This window comes from Lutra lutra, chromosome 5, assembly GCF_902655055.1.
Source record: "Lutra lutra chromosome 5, mLutLut1.2, whole genome shotgun sequence".
Classification (NCBI taxonomy): Eukaryota; Metazoa; Chordata; class Mammalia; order Carnivora; family Mustelidae; genus Lutra; species Lutra lutra.
Window position 1 is genome coordinate 73,358,186 of NC_062282.1, and position 17,319 is coordinate 73,375,504.

At 38.3% G+C, this 17,319-nt stretch overlaps 1 protein-coding gene across 1 annotated transcript; it reads left to right on the forward strand.

The window, feature by feature from the left end:
- The first annotated feature begins 12,439 nt into the window (after nucleotides 1-12,439).
- LOC125101057 (small ubiquitin-related modifier 1-like) lies at nucleotides 12,440-13,514 on the forward strand. Its single transcript, XM_047731686.1, is given in 2 exon segments — nucleotides 12,440-12,745; nucleotides 12,747-13,514. Coding segments are annotated over 2 exon segments (303 nt in total). The 5' UTR covers nucleotides 12,440-12,545; the 3' UTR covers nucleotides 12,850-13,514.
- Nucleotides 13,515-17,319: the final 3,805 nt, after the last annotated feature.

Below are 17,319 nucleotides of genomic sequence, written 5' to 3' on the forward strand. Positions count from 1 at the left end.
CAAAAGATCTCAGTAAGTATCTTTCTTCCATGGCGATCAGTCATTTGCATAAGTTCAATAAACATTTGTTCCCCTTGTAAGAGGACACCATTGGAAACATGGGTTATTTTACCAAGGCTTTGATTGGAATGCCCTATTTGAGAGAGACATGCATAGATTTGGATATTACCAGCTTTAAAGAATTAAGGTTGACTTTATGAAACATGGAGCCTAAAGCCCCTTAAAAATGTTGGCCTGATACCTTGCTTAGAGAGTTCTCAGCAGCCTTACCAGGTGAGTAAAGACTGTCATTTCCTAGCAGGTGTAGGAACCCCAGGATACTTTGGGGACCTCATGAGGAGGAATCCACCCACATCTACAGGTTTTGCAGGCATGTCTGATGGCACATACTTGGCTTGGCTTCTGGCCTTGAGAGGCTACTAAAAGTTCAATCTAGATTCCTTATAAAAGTTCCAGCAAAGCAGATTTTAAAGATCTATATAGTCAATCACTATTCTCGCTGAGCATATGTAAATAATTAGGCCAAGTTTGTTAAACTTGGACTTGTTTTGCAAATGAGTTAGCCATAATCTAGCTATCTTTGGAAATAAGGGTGATTTTAGAGAGAAAAATTACCTTTCATTAACACACCTATCCAGATGTTAAATTCTATTTCTGATTGTCTTTGAAAGTTGTTTGCCTAAGGGAGACAACATAACGTAGACTTCATTGAAATTGCCACAATCCCTCACAATCTTTGTACTCTGTTATTCTGTGGGGATAACAGGGCCCCATGGGAATATGATTATTTGAACAACTGGAAAATAGGAGTGATTTCCCAACAATTGTATAGCTCAACTATCACCTTAACCATTTCTGCCTGGCTAGGATAACAAAATAGTTCCTGAAAACCCAGAGCATACCCCTCTCCATGGGGTAACTATGGACTTATGGAGATAATGGATGGCCCCACTTTCCCTATGATTGGATTAGATGATGCATTTGGGGATGCCCTTATCTCCTGAGACAAGTCTTCTCCCACTTGCCAGTGATTCTTCATAACTATGATATTGTTAAGGCTAGACTTCAAACAAAGAGGGCTTCTTGATGGTTTCATTCCTTAATCACATTTATCCTGGGAACTACCTCTATTGATGTAAAATTGCAAATAGAGGCTTTAGCCAAGCATACAACAGCTATCTTTAACCAGACCCAAGTCATAGTCACCCACAAATTTGAAAGGTGGCTCTCCAAAACCAAAAGGCCCTTGATATCCTGACTGCAGTTCAAGGAGGCCCAAAAGTAGATGACCGACTCCTAATGGGCCCCAATGGCTATGCAGCTCTAACTTGTAGCCATGGCTTCCCCTAGGCTGGATAGACCACTGTACTCTAGGTTTTGCCTGGATACACAGATGCGTTATTAAAACCATTATAAACCCAGCCAACCTTCCAAATTTAAAACAATGGAGGACACAGTCTGTGTTTCATTGTTACGAACATCTAGCATCCATCTCTGTTCCCTCTTTGGGACTGGAAAATATTGTTTGGCACCTGGAAGCTCTTAATAAGTACAAAGTCAAAGCCCCAAATAACCCTCCAAATAGTGTTTCCCTACTAAATACTGAAGTAACACCAATGCATAAAGCAGTTTTACAAGATAAAATGTCATTAGATGTTTTAACTTCTGCACAAGGTGGAACTTGTGCTGTCATAAAACAGGATGCTGTATATATGTTCCAGATTACCACAAAAATATTTCTGGGTTTCTAACTGAGATGAATACTCAAATCAGAACTTTAAAAGACCCTTCTCTTTCCTTTAATGATGGACTGGAGGAGGATATTTGTCAACTATCAAAGGACTCCTATTTGGGCTTCTTTTTCTTTGTAATTCTAATCATGTTTTGCTGTTTTTTCCCATGTATCTCCACCTTGTACCAAGACTCCTTCACAGCCATAACTTCAAGCCAACATATGATCCTTTCCTCTTGGGAAGATCCATACATGTGGTCTCCCTTGGATTCAACTGCCTCTGCCTTTCATAACTCCTATATAAAAGCTGCCATCTGACCAGTGTTGACCCATAGGTAGGGACATCTCTACATCCCTATTCAGCAGGAAGAAGTTATGAAGATGAGATCTTCAAGCCTCAGCAAACTTAAAGACTTAAGGGTCAAAACCATTCAGAGGGGAATTATGTGGGAAACAAAGGCAAAAGAAACAAATTAAATATCCTTAGTGTGTACAGCCCATTGACAAGTCCTTGAAACAGGAAGAATGACATTCCTCTAGGAACTCAGCTACCTCAATGTTGACACTTTGCCAAGGGCAAAAGGCGATCTTAGCTTATCACTATCCTACCCACCCCTAGGACCCTGCAAGTCTTCTTTAACATATAAAAATCCCTTTGGAAACTTCCTTTATCTCTACCCTCCAAGATGTATATTGGCAGTCATCCCCCAAGCATATGGCCCACTGATATACATCTGAACGGTCTCGTGACTAAGGTTTTAGTAGATAGTAATACACGTCCTTTTCCTAACAATAGCTAGTCCCTCAAGGTCCTGGAAACCTTGCCTCCAAAATTCCTTAGAGACTTAGGCTATCCCTAACCCCCTCCCAGCTAGAAACTATATCATCGGTCACCTGTCACAACCCCTGTGCAGCCCTTTTAGCCCATGTGTTCTATTCCTGTGCTTTAATAAAACCACATTTTTTGCACCAAAGATATCTCGAGAATTCTTTCTTGGCTATCAGCTCTGAACCCCTACATTTCCTACACAAAGAGAGTTCAAATAAACAAAATCACCAAAGAAAGAGGAGAATTACTAACCAACACCACAGAAATATAAACAATAGTAAGAGAATATTATGAAAAACTAGATTCCAACCAATTAAACAACATAGAAGAAATGGATAAATTTCTAGAAATATATAACCTGCTAAAACTAAAGTAGAAAGAAGTAGAAAATTTGAACAGACTGACTACCAGCAAGGAGACTGAATTAGTAATCAAAAAACTTCCAACAAACAAAAGTCCAGAACCAGAGTTCACAGATGAATTTTACCAAACATTTAAAGAAGAGTTAATACCTAGTCTACTCAAAGTATTCCAAAAACTAGAAGAAAAAAAACTTCCAAACTCATTCTATGAAGTATCACCCTGATACCAAAACCAGTTAAAAGACACCACAAAAAAGAACTACAGGCCAATATCTCTGATGAACACGGATGCAAAAATCCTCAACAAAACACTGGCAAACAGAATCCAACAATACATTAAAAAAATCATTCTCACCACAATCAAATGGGATTTATTCTGGGAATGCAAGTGTGGTTCAATATTAGCAAATCAATCAACATGATATGGCACATCAATAAGAGAAAAGAAAAAAACCATATGATCATGTCAGTGAATGCAGATAAAGCATTTGACAAAATATGACATCCATTCATGATAAAAGCCCTCAACAATGTAGGTTTAGAGAAAACATACCTCAACATAATAAAGGTCATAGATGAAAACTTCACAGCCAACATCATCCTCAGTGTTTGAGAAAAACTTGAGAGCTTTTCCCCTAAGGTCAGGAACACAACAGAGATGTCCACTCTCACCACATTTATTCAACATAGTACTGGAAGTCCCAGCTTCAGCACTCAAACAACAAAAAGAAATAAAAGTATCCAAATCAGGGCGCCTGGGTGGCTCAGTGGGTTAAGCCTCTGCCTTCCGCTCAGGTCATGGTCTCAGGGTCCTGGGATCGAGGCCCGCATGGGCACTGTACTCTGCAGGGAGCCTGCTTCCTCCCTCTCCATCTGCCTGCCTCTCTCCTATTTGTGATCTCTGTCTCCCCATCAAATAAATAAATAATCTTAAAAAAAAAAGTATCCAAATCAGTAAGGAAGAAGTAAAACTTTCACTATTTACAGATGACATGATACTATATATAGAAAACCCTAAGGATTCCACCAAAAAATTACTAGAACTGATAAATGAATTCAAGAAAGTCAGAGGATACAAAGTCAATGTGTGGAAATCTATTGTATTTCTATACATTAATAATGAAGCAGCAAAGAGAGAACTTAGGAAAACAATCCCATTTATAACTACCCCCAAAATAATAAGATACCTAGGAATAAACCTAACCAAAGAGGTGAAAGACATGAACTCTGAAAATTATAAAACGCTAATGAAAAAAATTGAAGACAACATGAAGAAATGGAAAGGAATTCCATGCTCCTGGATTGGAAGAACAAATATTGTGAAAATGTTTATACTACCCAAAGCAATCTGCTCACTTAATGTAATCCCTATCAAATACCAACAATATCAAATATCAAATCCCTATCAAAATACCAACTGCATTTTCACAGAAGTGGAACAAAAATGTATTAAAATTTATATGGAACCACAAAAGACCCCGAATAGCAAAGCAATTTTGAAAAAGAAAAGCAAAGCTGACAGTATTCCAATTCCAGACTTCAAGATATATTACAAAGTGGTAGTGATCAAAACAGTACAGTACTGGCACAAAAGCAGACACATGGATCAACAGAACAGAATAGAAAACCCATAAATAAATTCACAATTATAGGGTTAGTTAATCTTCTAGAAAGCGGAAAAGAATATCAAATGGGGAAAAGACTCTGACACAAATGGTGTTGGGAACACTGGACAGCAACATGCAAAAGAATGAAACTGGACCATTTTTTTTTCCATACACATAAATAAATTCAAAATGGATTAAAGACCTAAGTGTGAGACCTGAAACCATAAAAATCCTAGAAGAGAGCACAGGCAGCAATTTCTCTGACACAAGCTTTAGCAATGTTTTTCTAGATATGTCAATTGAGGCAAGGGAAACAAAAGCAAAAATAAACTATTGAGATTACATCAAAATAAAAAGCTTCTGCACAGCAAAGGAAAAAAATCAGTAAAACTAAAAGGCAACCTATGGAATGGGAGAAGATATTTGCAAACGATAAATCGAGTAAAGGATTAGTGTCTAAAATATATAAAGAACTTATAAAACTCAAAACCCAAAGAACAAATAATTCAATTTAAAACTGGGCAGAAGACATTAACAGACATTCTCCAAAGACATCCAGGTGGCCAACACACATGAAAAGATGCTCAACATCACTCATCATCAGGGAAATGCAAATAAAATCTACAAAAGGGGGCACCTGGCTGGCTCATTTGGCATAGTATGCGACTCTTGATCTGAGTTCAAGCCCCATGTTGCAGGTATAGTTTACTTTAAAAGTAAATAAAAAAAAAAAAAAGATAACACCAAAAGTTACTATTTAAACAAACAACCAAAAAAGAGTACACTGAGATATGACCTCACCCCTGTCAGAAAGGCTAAAATCAAAAACACAAAAAAATAACAGATGTTGGTGAAGATGTGGAGAAAAAAGAACGTTTTCACTCTGTTGGTGGGAATGCAAACTGGTGCAGCCACTCTGGAAAACAGTATGTTTTCCAAAAGTTCCTCCAAAAGTTAAAAATAGAACTACCAAAAAATAGAACTATCCTATGATCCAGTAATCACACTACTGGGTATATATAAAACACTAATACAAAGGGATACAGGCACCCCAATGTTTATAGCAGCATTATTTGCAACAGCCAAATTATAGTTACAGCCCATGTCCATAAGATGAATGGGAAAAAAGTTGTGATATATATATATATATATATCCATACATACATATATATTACCATACATACATATATATCTACATACACACACATATATATCACATATATTATATATAGGTTTTATATATATAATGGAATATTATTCAGTCTTTAAAAAGAATAAAATCTTGCCATTTGCAATGATATGGATGGAGGTAGGGAGTATAATGCTAAGTGAAATTAGTCAAAGAAAGAGAAACACCATATGATTTCAACAAATAAGCAAAGAGGGAAAAGAGAGAGAGAGACAAGACAAGACAAGAAATAGACTCTTAACTATAAAGAGCAAACTGATGGTCACCAGAGCAAGAGTAGATGGAGGGGTGGGTGAAATAGGTGATGGGGATTAAGAAATGTACTTGTCATGATGAGCGCGGGGCGATGTATGGAATTGTGGAATCACTATACTGTATGACTGAAACTAATGTAACACTGTATATTAACTATACTGGAATTAAAATAAAATGCAAAAACACTAATTCAAAGGGATATGTCACCCCAGTGTTTATAGCAGCATTATTGACACTGTCCAAATTTTGGAAGTGCCCAGTGTCCATTGATAGATGAATAGACAAAGAAGATGTGATATATATATACAATGGAATATTATTCAGCCATAAAAGAGAATGGAATGGGTAAACTAGGTGATGGGGATTAAAGAGTGCATTTGTCAAACACTTTTTGAAGTGCTTGATGAATCACTCTATTGCACACCTGAAACTAATATAACCCTGTATGTTAACTATACTGGAATTTAAAATGTTGCAGGATTTCTTTCTGTCAGTGCCCGTGGTTCCTGGTCACCCACTTCGAAAAATGAGGAGGTAGACCAGACAGTGGTGGGCAGCAAAGAGATAGTACAAAGCTCCCAAGGAGGGAGAGACCTGAAAGGGTTTCCACCAGAGTTTCTAAGTCTAGGGGTTTTTATGGGCTTGTTGGCAGGCTGTCTTAATCTGATTAACCCTCCCAGCATCTGTCATCCAAGCAGATTTGTCACCTATTATATGGGAAAAGGTGGAGGGCTCCTTCCAGAGAGGTGTAAGATCCTTTTAAGGATGGTTTCCTCTTAGGGTTGGTGGGGGGCGGCCTCTTGTCCCCGCCTCCCTGCCTTCCAATTATCCTTCATCATAAAGTAAGTTTTTTTTTTAAAGATTTTATTCATTTCATTTGACAGACAGAGATCACAAGTAGGCAGAGAGGCAGGCAGAGAGAGAGAGAGGAGGAAGCAGGCTCCCTGCCGAGCAGAGAGCCCGATGTGGGGCTCGATCCCAGGACCCTGGGATCATGACCTGAGCCGAAAGCAGAGGCTTTAACCCACCGAGCCACCCAGGAGCCCCATAAAGTAAGTTTTTTAAGGGTTTCCAGTCAGTTAAGCATCTGCCTTCAGCTCAGGTCATGATCTCAGGGTCCTGGGATAGAGCCCCTCATTTGGCTCCTTGCTCAGCAGGGAGCCTGCTTCCCACTCTCCCTCTGCCTTTCCCCCTACCACCACCTTGTGCTCTCTCTCTCTCTCTCTCTCTCTCTCAAATAAATAAATAATTTTTTTAAAGCAAAAGCAAGAAAAGGAAAAACAGGTAACTTGAACCTTATCAAAATTGAAAACCTTTTTGCATCAAGGGACAGATAAAGAAAGTGAAAAAACAATCTACAGAACAGGAGAAAATATTTGCAAATCATATATCTGATAAGGAATTAAGATCTGAAATATATAAAGAATACCTAAAGCTCCACAGCAAAAAGACAAAGACCTTATCAAAAAATGGACAAAGAATTTGAATAGACACTTCTCTGGAAATATACAAACAGCCAATCGGTTCATGAAAAGATACTCAACATTCTTAGTCATTACAGAAATGCAAATGGCAAACACAATAAGATACCACTTCATATCTATTAAGGTATAAACAAATGAATAAATAAGTGAAAATAATGAGTGTTCACAAAGATGTGGAGTTGGAACCCTCATACACTGGTAATGGAAATGTACAAATGGTAGAGGTGCTGTGGTAGTTTGGCAGTTCCTCAAAAAGCTAAATAGAACATTACCATATGACACAGCAATTTCACTCCTAGGTCTATACCGAAAGAAATGAAAGCAAGGATTCCGAAGGCAGCTATGCTCACCACTATACCACCAACGCGAAACAAGGATTCGAATAGATATTTGTATGCCAATGTTAATTACAGCAATATCCAAAACAGATATAAGGTGGAATCAAGCTAAGCGTCCACCACCAAATGAGTGGATTAAAAAAAAATGTGGTATAGACATACAACGGAATATTACTCATCCATAAAAAGGAATGAAGTTCTGATATGGGCTACAACAGGAATATGTAATGCTAAGTGAAAAAAGTCAGACACAAAAGAACAAAGAGTGCATGATTCCATTTGTGTGAAATATCCAGAGTAGGCAAATTCATGGAGGCATTAAGTAGATTAGAGTTTACCAGGGATGGTGGGGAGAGGTGGGGGATGGACGAGGGCAGTTATTGCTTAATGACCACAGAGTTTCTGTTGGGGTGATGAAAAAGTTTTAGAAACAATTAGTGGTGATGGTTGCACAACAGTGTCAATGTAATTAATGCCACTGAACTGTATACTTAAAATGGTTAAAGTTATAAATTTTATGTTTTACCATAATAAATTTTTTTAAACCAACAGAATAAAAAAACAGCAGAAAGTAAATAATCCACTCACAACATGGGCAAAAGACATTAAGAGGCATTTCACCAAAAAGGTACACAAACGACAAGTACATGAAAAGATATTCAACATCATTATCTATTAAGGAAATTCTAATTAAAACCATAATAAGATATCACACCTATCAGAATGGCTAAAGTAAAAAACAGTGACAATACCAAATGTTGGTGAGGATGCAGAGAAACGGGGTCACTCGTATTGCTGGTAAGAATATAAAATAGAGGACAGTCACTCTGGAAAGCCTTTTAGCACTTTCTTTAGTTTTTAAAACTAAATATGCAAGTACCATATAATGCAGCAATTGCAGTCCTGGGCATTTATTCCACAGAAATGAAAACCTATATTCACGCAAAAATCTGCAAACAAATGTTTATAACAGCTTTACTCATAATAGTCAAAAACCAGAAATAACACAGACATCCTTGAATAGGTGAGTTGTTAAAGAGTGTGTGATACATCCATAACATGCAATACAACTCAGCAATAAAAAAAAAAAAAAAAAGAACTCTGAATGCTTGAAAGAGCCTGGGTGACCAAAACAAAACAAAACAGAACAAAACCCAGTCAAGAAATGAACAGGAGACATGAACTGACAATTGTGCAAAGAAGACATCCAGATGGCAAACAGACACATGGGGAAAGTGCTCAACATCACTTAGCATCAGGGAAATACAAATCAAAACCACAATGAGATACCACCTCACACCAGTCAGAATGGCTAAAATTAACAAGTCAGGAAGCGACAGATGTTGGAGAGGATGTGGAGAAAGGGGAACCGTCTTACACTGTTGGTAGGAATGCAAACTGGAGCAGCCACTCTGGAAAACTGTATGGAGGTTCCTCAGAAAAATAAAAATAAAACTACCCTATAGCCCAGCAATTGTACTACTAGGTATTTATCCAAAAGATACAAACATAGTGATCCGAAGGGGCAACTGCAGCCCTATATTTATAGCAGCAATGTCCACAACAGCCAAACTATGGAAAGAGCCCAGATGCCAGATGTCTACCAACAGATGAATGAATAAAGATGTAGGAGATAGATATATATCTAGATATAGATATAGATATATATGATATATATATATATAAAAAACTCGGACATCAAAAAGAATGAAATCTTGCCATTTGCAACATGGATGGAACTAAAGGGTACTATACTAAGCGAAATAAGTCACTGAGAGAAAGACAAATACCATATGATTTCACTCATATATGGAATTTAAGAAACAAAACAGATGAACATAGGGAAAGGAAAAGAAAAGTGAAATAAGGTGAAAACAGTGAGGGAGGCAAACCATAAGAGATACCGAACTCTAGGAAACAAAGTCAGAGTGGCTAGAGGGGAGGTAAGTGGGGGATGGGATAACTGGGTGATGGACATTAAGGAGGGCATGGGATGTAACGAGCACTGGGTGTTACATTCAACTGATGAATCACTAAATTCTATGAAAGAAAGAAAGAAAAAGGATGGAAGGAAGAGGGGACAGAGGGTGGGAGGGAAGGAAAGAAGGGAAGACCTGAGTAAATCTCCAGAAGATGATACTGAGTGAAAAAACCAATCCCAAAAGGTTTATACTATGTGATTTCACCTATACAACACTCTTGAAGGATAAAGTAATAGAAATGGAGAACAGATTAGTGGTTGCTGAGGATTAAGGAGAGTTTCAGAGTGCGAGAGAAATGGGAATCCCTACAAAAGGGGAACAAGTAGAGTCCTTGCTCTGTATTTTGACATCATCGAGGTCATATCCTAGTTGTGATATTGTACTACAGCTTTGCAAAATGTCACTGAGGGAAATTGGGTAAAGGATACATGGGATCTCTATATTATTTCTTACAGTTGCATATTAATCTACAATTATCTCAAAATTAAAATTTAACATATACATTCATACTCTATATTTAATATATTATTAAATATCATTAAGTAATTAAAATGCAACATTAATATATTTAATATTTGTATAATATATATTAAATGCAGAGAGAGAATTATGTGTATATTATGTAGAAACAATACAAATGTCCATTGATAGAATGAATAAACAAATTGGGATCTATTCACTCAATAAATACTATTCAGCAATAAAAAGTAATGAACGGTCAAGAAAACAAAGAGGCAACCCACGGAATGGGAGAAGATATTTGCAAATGACAGTACAGACAAAAGGTTGATATCCAGAATCTATAAAGAACTCCTCAAACTCAACACGCACAAAACAGATAATCATATCAAAAAATGGGCAGAAGATATGAACAGACACTTCTCCAATGAAGACATACAAATGGCTATCAGACACATGAAAAAATGTTCATCATCACTAGCCGTCAGGGAGATTCAAATTAAAACCACATTGAGATATCACCTTACACCAGTTAGAATGGCCAAAATTAGCAAGACAGGAAACAACATGTGTTGGAGGGGATGTGGAGAAAGGGGAACCCTCTTACACTGTTGGTGGGAATGCAAGTTGGTGCAGCCTCTTCGGAGAACAGCGTGGAGATTCCTCAAGAAATTAAAAATAGAGCTTCCCTATGACCCTGCAATTGCACTACTGGGTATTTACCCCAAAGATACAGATGTAGTGAAAAAAAGGGCCATCTGTACCCCAATGTTTATAGCGGCAATGGCCACGGTTGTCAAACTGTGGAAAGAACCAAGATGCCCTTCAACGGACGAATGGATAAGGAAGATGTGGTCCATATACACTATGGAGTATTATGCCTCCATCAGAAAGGATGAACACCCAACTTTTGTAGCAACATGGACGGGACTGGAAGAGATTATGCTGAGTGAAATAAGTCAAGCAGAGAGAGTCAATTATCACATGGTTTCACTTATTTGTGGAGCATAACAAATAGCATGGAGGACATGGGGAGTTAGGAGAAGGGAGTTGGGGGAAATTAGAAGGGGAGGTGAACAATGAGAGACTATGGACTCTGAAAAACAATCTGAAGGGTTTGAAGAGGTGGGGGGTGGGAGGTTGGGGGAACCAGGTGGTGGCTTTAGAGAGGGCACGGATTGCATGGAGCACTGGGGGTGGTACAAAAACAATGAATACTGTTATGCTGAAAATAAATTTTTAAAAATGATTAAAAAAAAAAAAAAGTAATGAACTGCCTGGGCACCTGGGTGGCTCAGTCGGCTAAGTGTCTGACTCTCAATTTCAGCTCAGGTCATGATCTCAGGGTCATGAGATTGAGCCCCGAGTTGGGCACCACACTGGGCAGAGAGCCTGCTTAATGTTCTCTCTCTCCCTCTCCCTCTACCCTTCCCCCTGCTTGTTCTCTCTAAAAAAAAAAAAAAAAAAGCCTGCTGATAATGCAATAATTTTGGTGAATCTAAAAACAACAACAAAAAAAAAAAAAAAGCACTATTGACCAAAAGAAGTCAGACACAAGAGAATGCATACTTTTCATTCCATCTATAGGAAATTCTAGAACAAGTAGAACTAATCTGCAGTGATAGAAATCAGAAAGTGGTTACCTCTGGAAGATGGGTAAAGAAGGGTCTGGAAAGAGGTACTAGGGAACTCTCTGGGGTGATGGAAATACTGTTTATGTTATCTGGGGTGGCAGTCACACATACATATAATGGCCAAAACTGATTAAACTGAACATTTAAAAACTGTGAATTTATGCATGTAAAGTATACAAATAAAACAGCTCTAATTTCCACAAAAAAATTTGAGAACTTACATTCATCAAGACACCCTCAATAGAGTGCCAAAGCAACCCAGACATAGAGTGAAAAAATGGATTTGAGTAACCAACTAAGGGGTCATATCCAGAATAGAGAATGCTCAAAAAATAGTAAGAAAAAGACCGAGAGGGGCATCTGGGTGGCTCAATCATTAAACATCTGCCTTCAGATCAGGTCATGATCCCAGAGTCCTGGGATCGAGTCCTGCATCGGGCTCCCTGCTCAGCAGGGAGCCTGCTTCTCCCTCTCCCACTTCCCCTGCTTGTGCTCCCTCCCTTGCTGTCTCTCTCTGTCATAAATAAATAAAATCTTTTTTTAAAAAAAAAGAAAGAAAGTGAGCCGCGGTGTTGTGCTGTGGGGAAGAGAGACGGATTTGTAAACCCTGGAGCGAGGTTCTGCCTACCCGAGGCCGCTGCTGTGCAGAGGCCCTGGGTGAAGCCACCATCACCATGTCTGACCGGGAGGCAAAACCTTCAACTGAGGACTTGGGGGATAAGAAGGAAGGAGAATATATTAAACTCAAAGTCATTGGACAGGATAGCAGTGAGATTCACTTCAAAGTGAAAATGACAACACATCTCAAGAAACTCAAAGAATCATACTGTCAAAGACAGGGAGTTCCAATGAATTCACTCAGGTTTCTCTTTGAGTCAGAGAATTGCTGATAATCACACTCCAAAAGAACTGGAAATGGAGAAAGAAGATGTGATTGAAGTTTATCAGGAACAAACAGGGGGTCACTCAACGATTTAGATATTCTTTTTATTTTTTTTCTTTTACCCTCAATCCTTTTTTATTTTTAAAAATAGTTCTTTTGTAATGCGGTGTTCGAAACAGAATTGAAAACTGGCACCCCATCTCTTTAAAACATCTGGTAATTTGAATTCTAGTGCCCATTATTAATTATCACTTGTTTTCATTGTGCTGATTTTTGGTGATCAAACCTCAGCCCCCTTCATATTATCCTCTCCTTTTTAAAAAATTACATGTGTGCACAGAGAGGCCACCTTTTCCAGGACTGTGCATTTTCAGGCTTGTGATAAATAAGATCGACCAATGTGAGTGTTCATGATGACTTTCCAATTGGCCCTGAAGTTCTAGCATATGATTGCTTCACTCCTGGACTGTGAATTTCAGTGGGAGATGGAAGTTTTTCAGAGAACTGAACTGTGGAAAAATGACCTTTCCTTAACTTGAAGCTACTTTTAAAATTTGAGGGTCTGGACCAAAAGAAAAGAAATGTCAGGCTGGAGTCGAAATGACAGAGATGGTGAGAGTAATGACTAACTCCAAAGATGGCTTCACTGAAGAGAAAGCATTTTAAGATAAAAGAAAAGTCTTGTCAGAAGATCCCAGAAAAGTTCTAATTTTCATTAGCAGTTAATAAAGTTATTCATGCAGACGTGTATTCAACAGAACACTGCTCTTTTTTATTTTATTTTACTTTTTGGCCTGGGATATGGGTTTTAAATGGACATTGTCTGTACCAGCTTAATTAAAATAAACAAAGTATTTGTAAAAACCGTAAAAAAAAAAGAAAGAAAGAAAGAAAAGAAAAAAGAAAAAGCAAGGTAATTCAATAGAAAAACAAGCAAGATACTTGGATAAGTCCTTCACAAATAGAACATTCTAATAAAAAATGGAAAAAAATGATTAATAAGACTAATTATTAGGGGGCACCTGGGTGACTCAGTTGGTGTAAGCATCTGCCTTTGCCTCAGGTCACGAACTTGGGGTCCTGGGATTGAGCCCCTCATTGAGATTCCTCCTCAGCAGGCAGTTTGCCTCTCCCTCTCCCTCCGCCCCTACATTCCCCTCTCATTTCCTCTCTCTCCTTCTCTCAAATAAATAAATAAAATCTTAAAAAAAAAAAAAAGGCTAATCATCAGAGAAATGCAGTCAAACTACAATGAGATACCTCTACGGATCCACTAAAATAGTTAAAATTAAGGACACTAACGACGCCAAGGGCTAGCAAGGATGTAGAGCGACAGAAAGTCTCACACACTGCTAGAAGTGGTTCAATCACTTGAGAAAATTGGCATTTGCTATTCAAATTGAACGTGTTCAACGTGCAAGTCAACTCCCAGGTATATACTATCAGAAATGCAAACGTTCTTGCAAGTAACGAAGGACATATCTATGTATAAGAATGTTGTTGACCGTGTCATCCATAATAGTCTGCTACTGGAAATATCTCCATATCCATCGAGAGTAGACCAGAAAAATATAGTACAGTATGAAGACAAGTGCACTAACTTGATGAATCTCACCATCATGATGTAGAATGAAAGAAATCAATCACAAAAGAATATATACAATGCATACTGTAGGCTTCAATTTATATAAAAGCCCAAAACTGCCTAAATCACAGTGTTCAGACATATGTACTTAGGAGATAAATCTAAAAAGTACAGCAAGGTAGTAATTGCCTGAAAGGTCAAAATAATAGCTCCCTGTGGAGACAAGAAGAGGACTGTGATGAGAAGGGGTAGATGGGGGCTGGCAAAGTTCTGTGTTTCTGTCTGGGCAATTAGCTACGCAACCATTTGCTTTGTAATGATTCATTAAGCTGTACATTTGCTTGATGCATTTTCCTATAGCGTATTTTATATTCATAATAAAAGCAAAAATTTTTAAATAGGTTTTTTTAAAGATTTTATTTATTTATTGACAGACAGAGATCAGAAGTAGGCAGAGAGGGAGGTAGAGAGAGAGAGGGAAGGAAGCAGGCTCCCCACTGAGCAGAGAGCCCGATGCAGGGCTCGATCCCAGGACCCTGGGATCATGACCTGAGCCGAAAACAGAGGCTTTAACCCACTGAGCCACCCAGGCATCCCATAAAAGCAACTTCAAATGAAAAAAGAATATACCTGAACAGTTAGGGCCTAAGGGACCAGAAACTTTGGATACCTTTTCTTCTTTTCTGTAGCTGTCTCTTTTTCTCTAACTTAAACAAGCAACTAGAGATGAAGAACGGGGTGTCTGGAGTCAGACCTTACCTGAGCTCAAATCCCAGCTCTCTCTTATCAGCTTTATGACCTCAGGCAGGTCGCTTAAGTCTGTAGGCTTCTGTTTCCTAATCTGTGAAATGGGGATAATAATAATGACTACACTATTGGGCTGGTACCTGGCTCAACAGAAGCCCTCACAAAGTGTCTGCTGCTATTGTAGTAAGTGTAAATCACCTCTATCATGAAGAAACAAAAGTAAAATCCAGTTTTTGGCATAAAACACTCCACTGGGATTTCTTTTTTTTTTTATTTTTTTTTATTTTTTCAGCGTAACAGTATTCATTATTTTTGCACCACACCCAGTGCTCCATGCAATCCGTGCCTCTCTAAAGCCACCACCTGGTTCCCCCAACCTCCCACCCCCCCACCTCTTCAAACCCTTCAGATTGTTTTTGTTTTTCAGAGTCCATAGTCTCTCATTGTTCACCTCCCCTTCCAATTTCCCCCAACTCCCTTCTCCTAACTCCCCATGTCCTCCATGTTATTTTTTATGCTCCACAAATAAGTGAAACCATGTGATAATTGACTCTCTGCTTGACTTATTTCACTCAGCATAATCTCTTCCAGTCCCGTCCATGTTGCTACAAAAGTTGGGTATTTATCCTTTCTGATGGAGGCATAATACTCCATAGTGTATATGGACCACATCTTCCTTATCCATTCGTCCGTTGAAGGGCATCTTGGTTCTTTCCACAGTTTGAAAACCGTGGCCATTGCCGCTATAAACATTGGGGTACAGATGGCCCTTCTTTTCACTACATCTGTATCTTTGGGATAAATACCCAGTAGTGCAATTGCAGGGTCATAGGGAAGCTCTATTTTTAATTTCTTGAGGAATCTCCACACTGTTCTCCGAAGAGGCTGCACCAATTTGCATTCCCACCAACAGTGTAAGAGGGTTCCCCTTTCTCCACATCCCCTCCAACACATGTTGTTTCCTGTCTTGCTAATTTTGGCCATTCTAACTGGTGTAAGGTGATATCTCAATGTGGTTTTAATTTGAATCTCCCTGACGGCTAGTGATGATGAACATTTTTTCATGTGTCTGATAGCCATTTGTATGTCTTCATTGGAAAAGTGTCTGTTCATATCTTCTGCCCATTTTTTGATATGATTATCTGTTTTGTGCGTGTTGAGTTTGAGGAGTTCTTTATAGATTCTGGATATCAACCTTTTGTCTGTACTGTCATTTGCAAATATCTTCTCCCATTCCATGGGTTGCCTCTTTGTTTTCTTGACTGTTTCCTTTGCTGTGTAGAAGCTTTTGATCTTGATGAACTCCCAAAAGTTCATCTTCGCTTTTGTTTCCTTTGCCTTTGGAGACATATCTTGAAAGAAGTTGCTGTGACTGATATCAAAGAGGTTACTGCCTATGTTCTCCTCTAGGATTCTGATGGATTCCTGTCTCACGCTGAGATCTTTTATCCATTTTGAGTTTATCTTTGTGTACGGTGTAAGAGAATGGTCGAGTTTCATTCTTCTGCATATAGCTGTCCAGTTTTCCCAGCACCATTTATTGAAGAGACTTTTTTCCACTGTATATTTTTTTCCTGCTTTGTCGAAGATTATTTGACCATAGAGCTGAGGGTCCATATCTGGGCTCTCTACTATGTTCCACTGGTCTATGTGTCTGTTTTTATGCCAGTACCATGCTGTCTTGGTGATCACGGCTTTGTGGCTTTCTTATACACTAACAATGAAAATACAGAAAGGGAAATTAGAGAATCGATTCCATTTACTATAGCACCAAGAACCATAAGATACTTGGGAATAAACCTAACCAAAGAGGTAAAGGAACTGTACTCGAGGAACTACAGAACACTCATGAAAGAAATTGAAGAAGACACAAAAAGATGGAAGACCATTCCATGCTCTTGGATCAGAAGAATAAACATTGTTAAAATGTCTATACTGCCTAGAGCAATCTATACTTTTAATGCCATTCCGATCAAAATTCCACCGGTATTTTTCAAAGAGCTGGAGCAAATAATCCTAAAATTTGTAAGGAATCAGAAGAGATCCCAAATCGCTAAGGAAATGTTGAAAAACAAAAATAATACTGGGGGCATCACGTTACCTGATTTCAAGCTTTACTACAAAGCCGTGATCTCCACTGGGATTTCTTTTTTTTTTTTTAATCATTTTTTTTATTTATTTTCAACATAACAGTATTCATTGTTTTTGTACCACACCCAGTGCTCCATGCAAT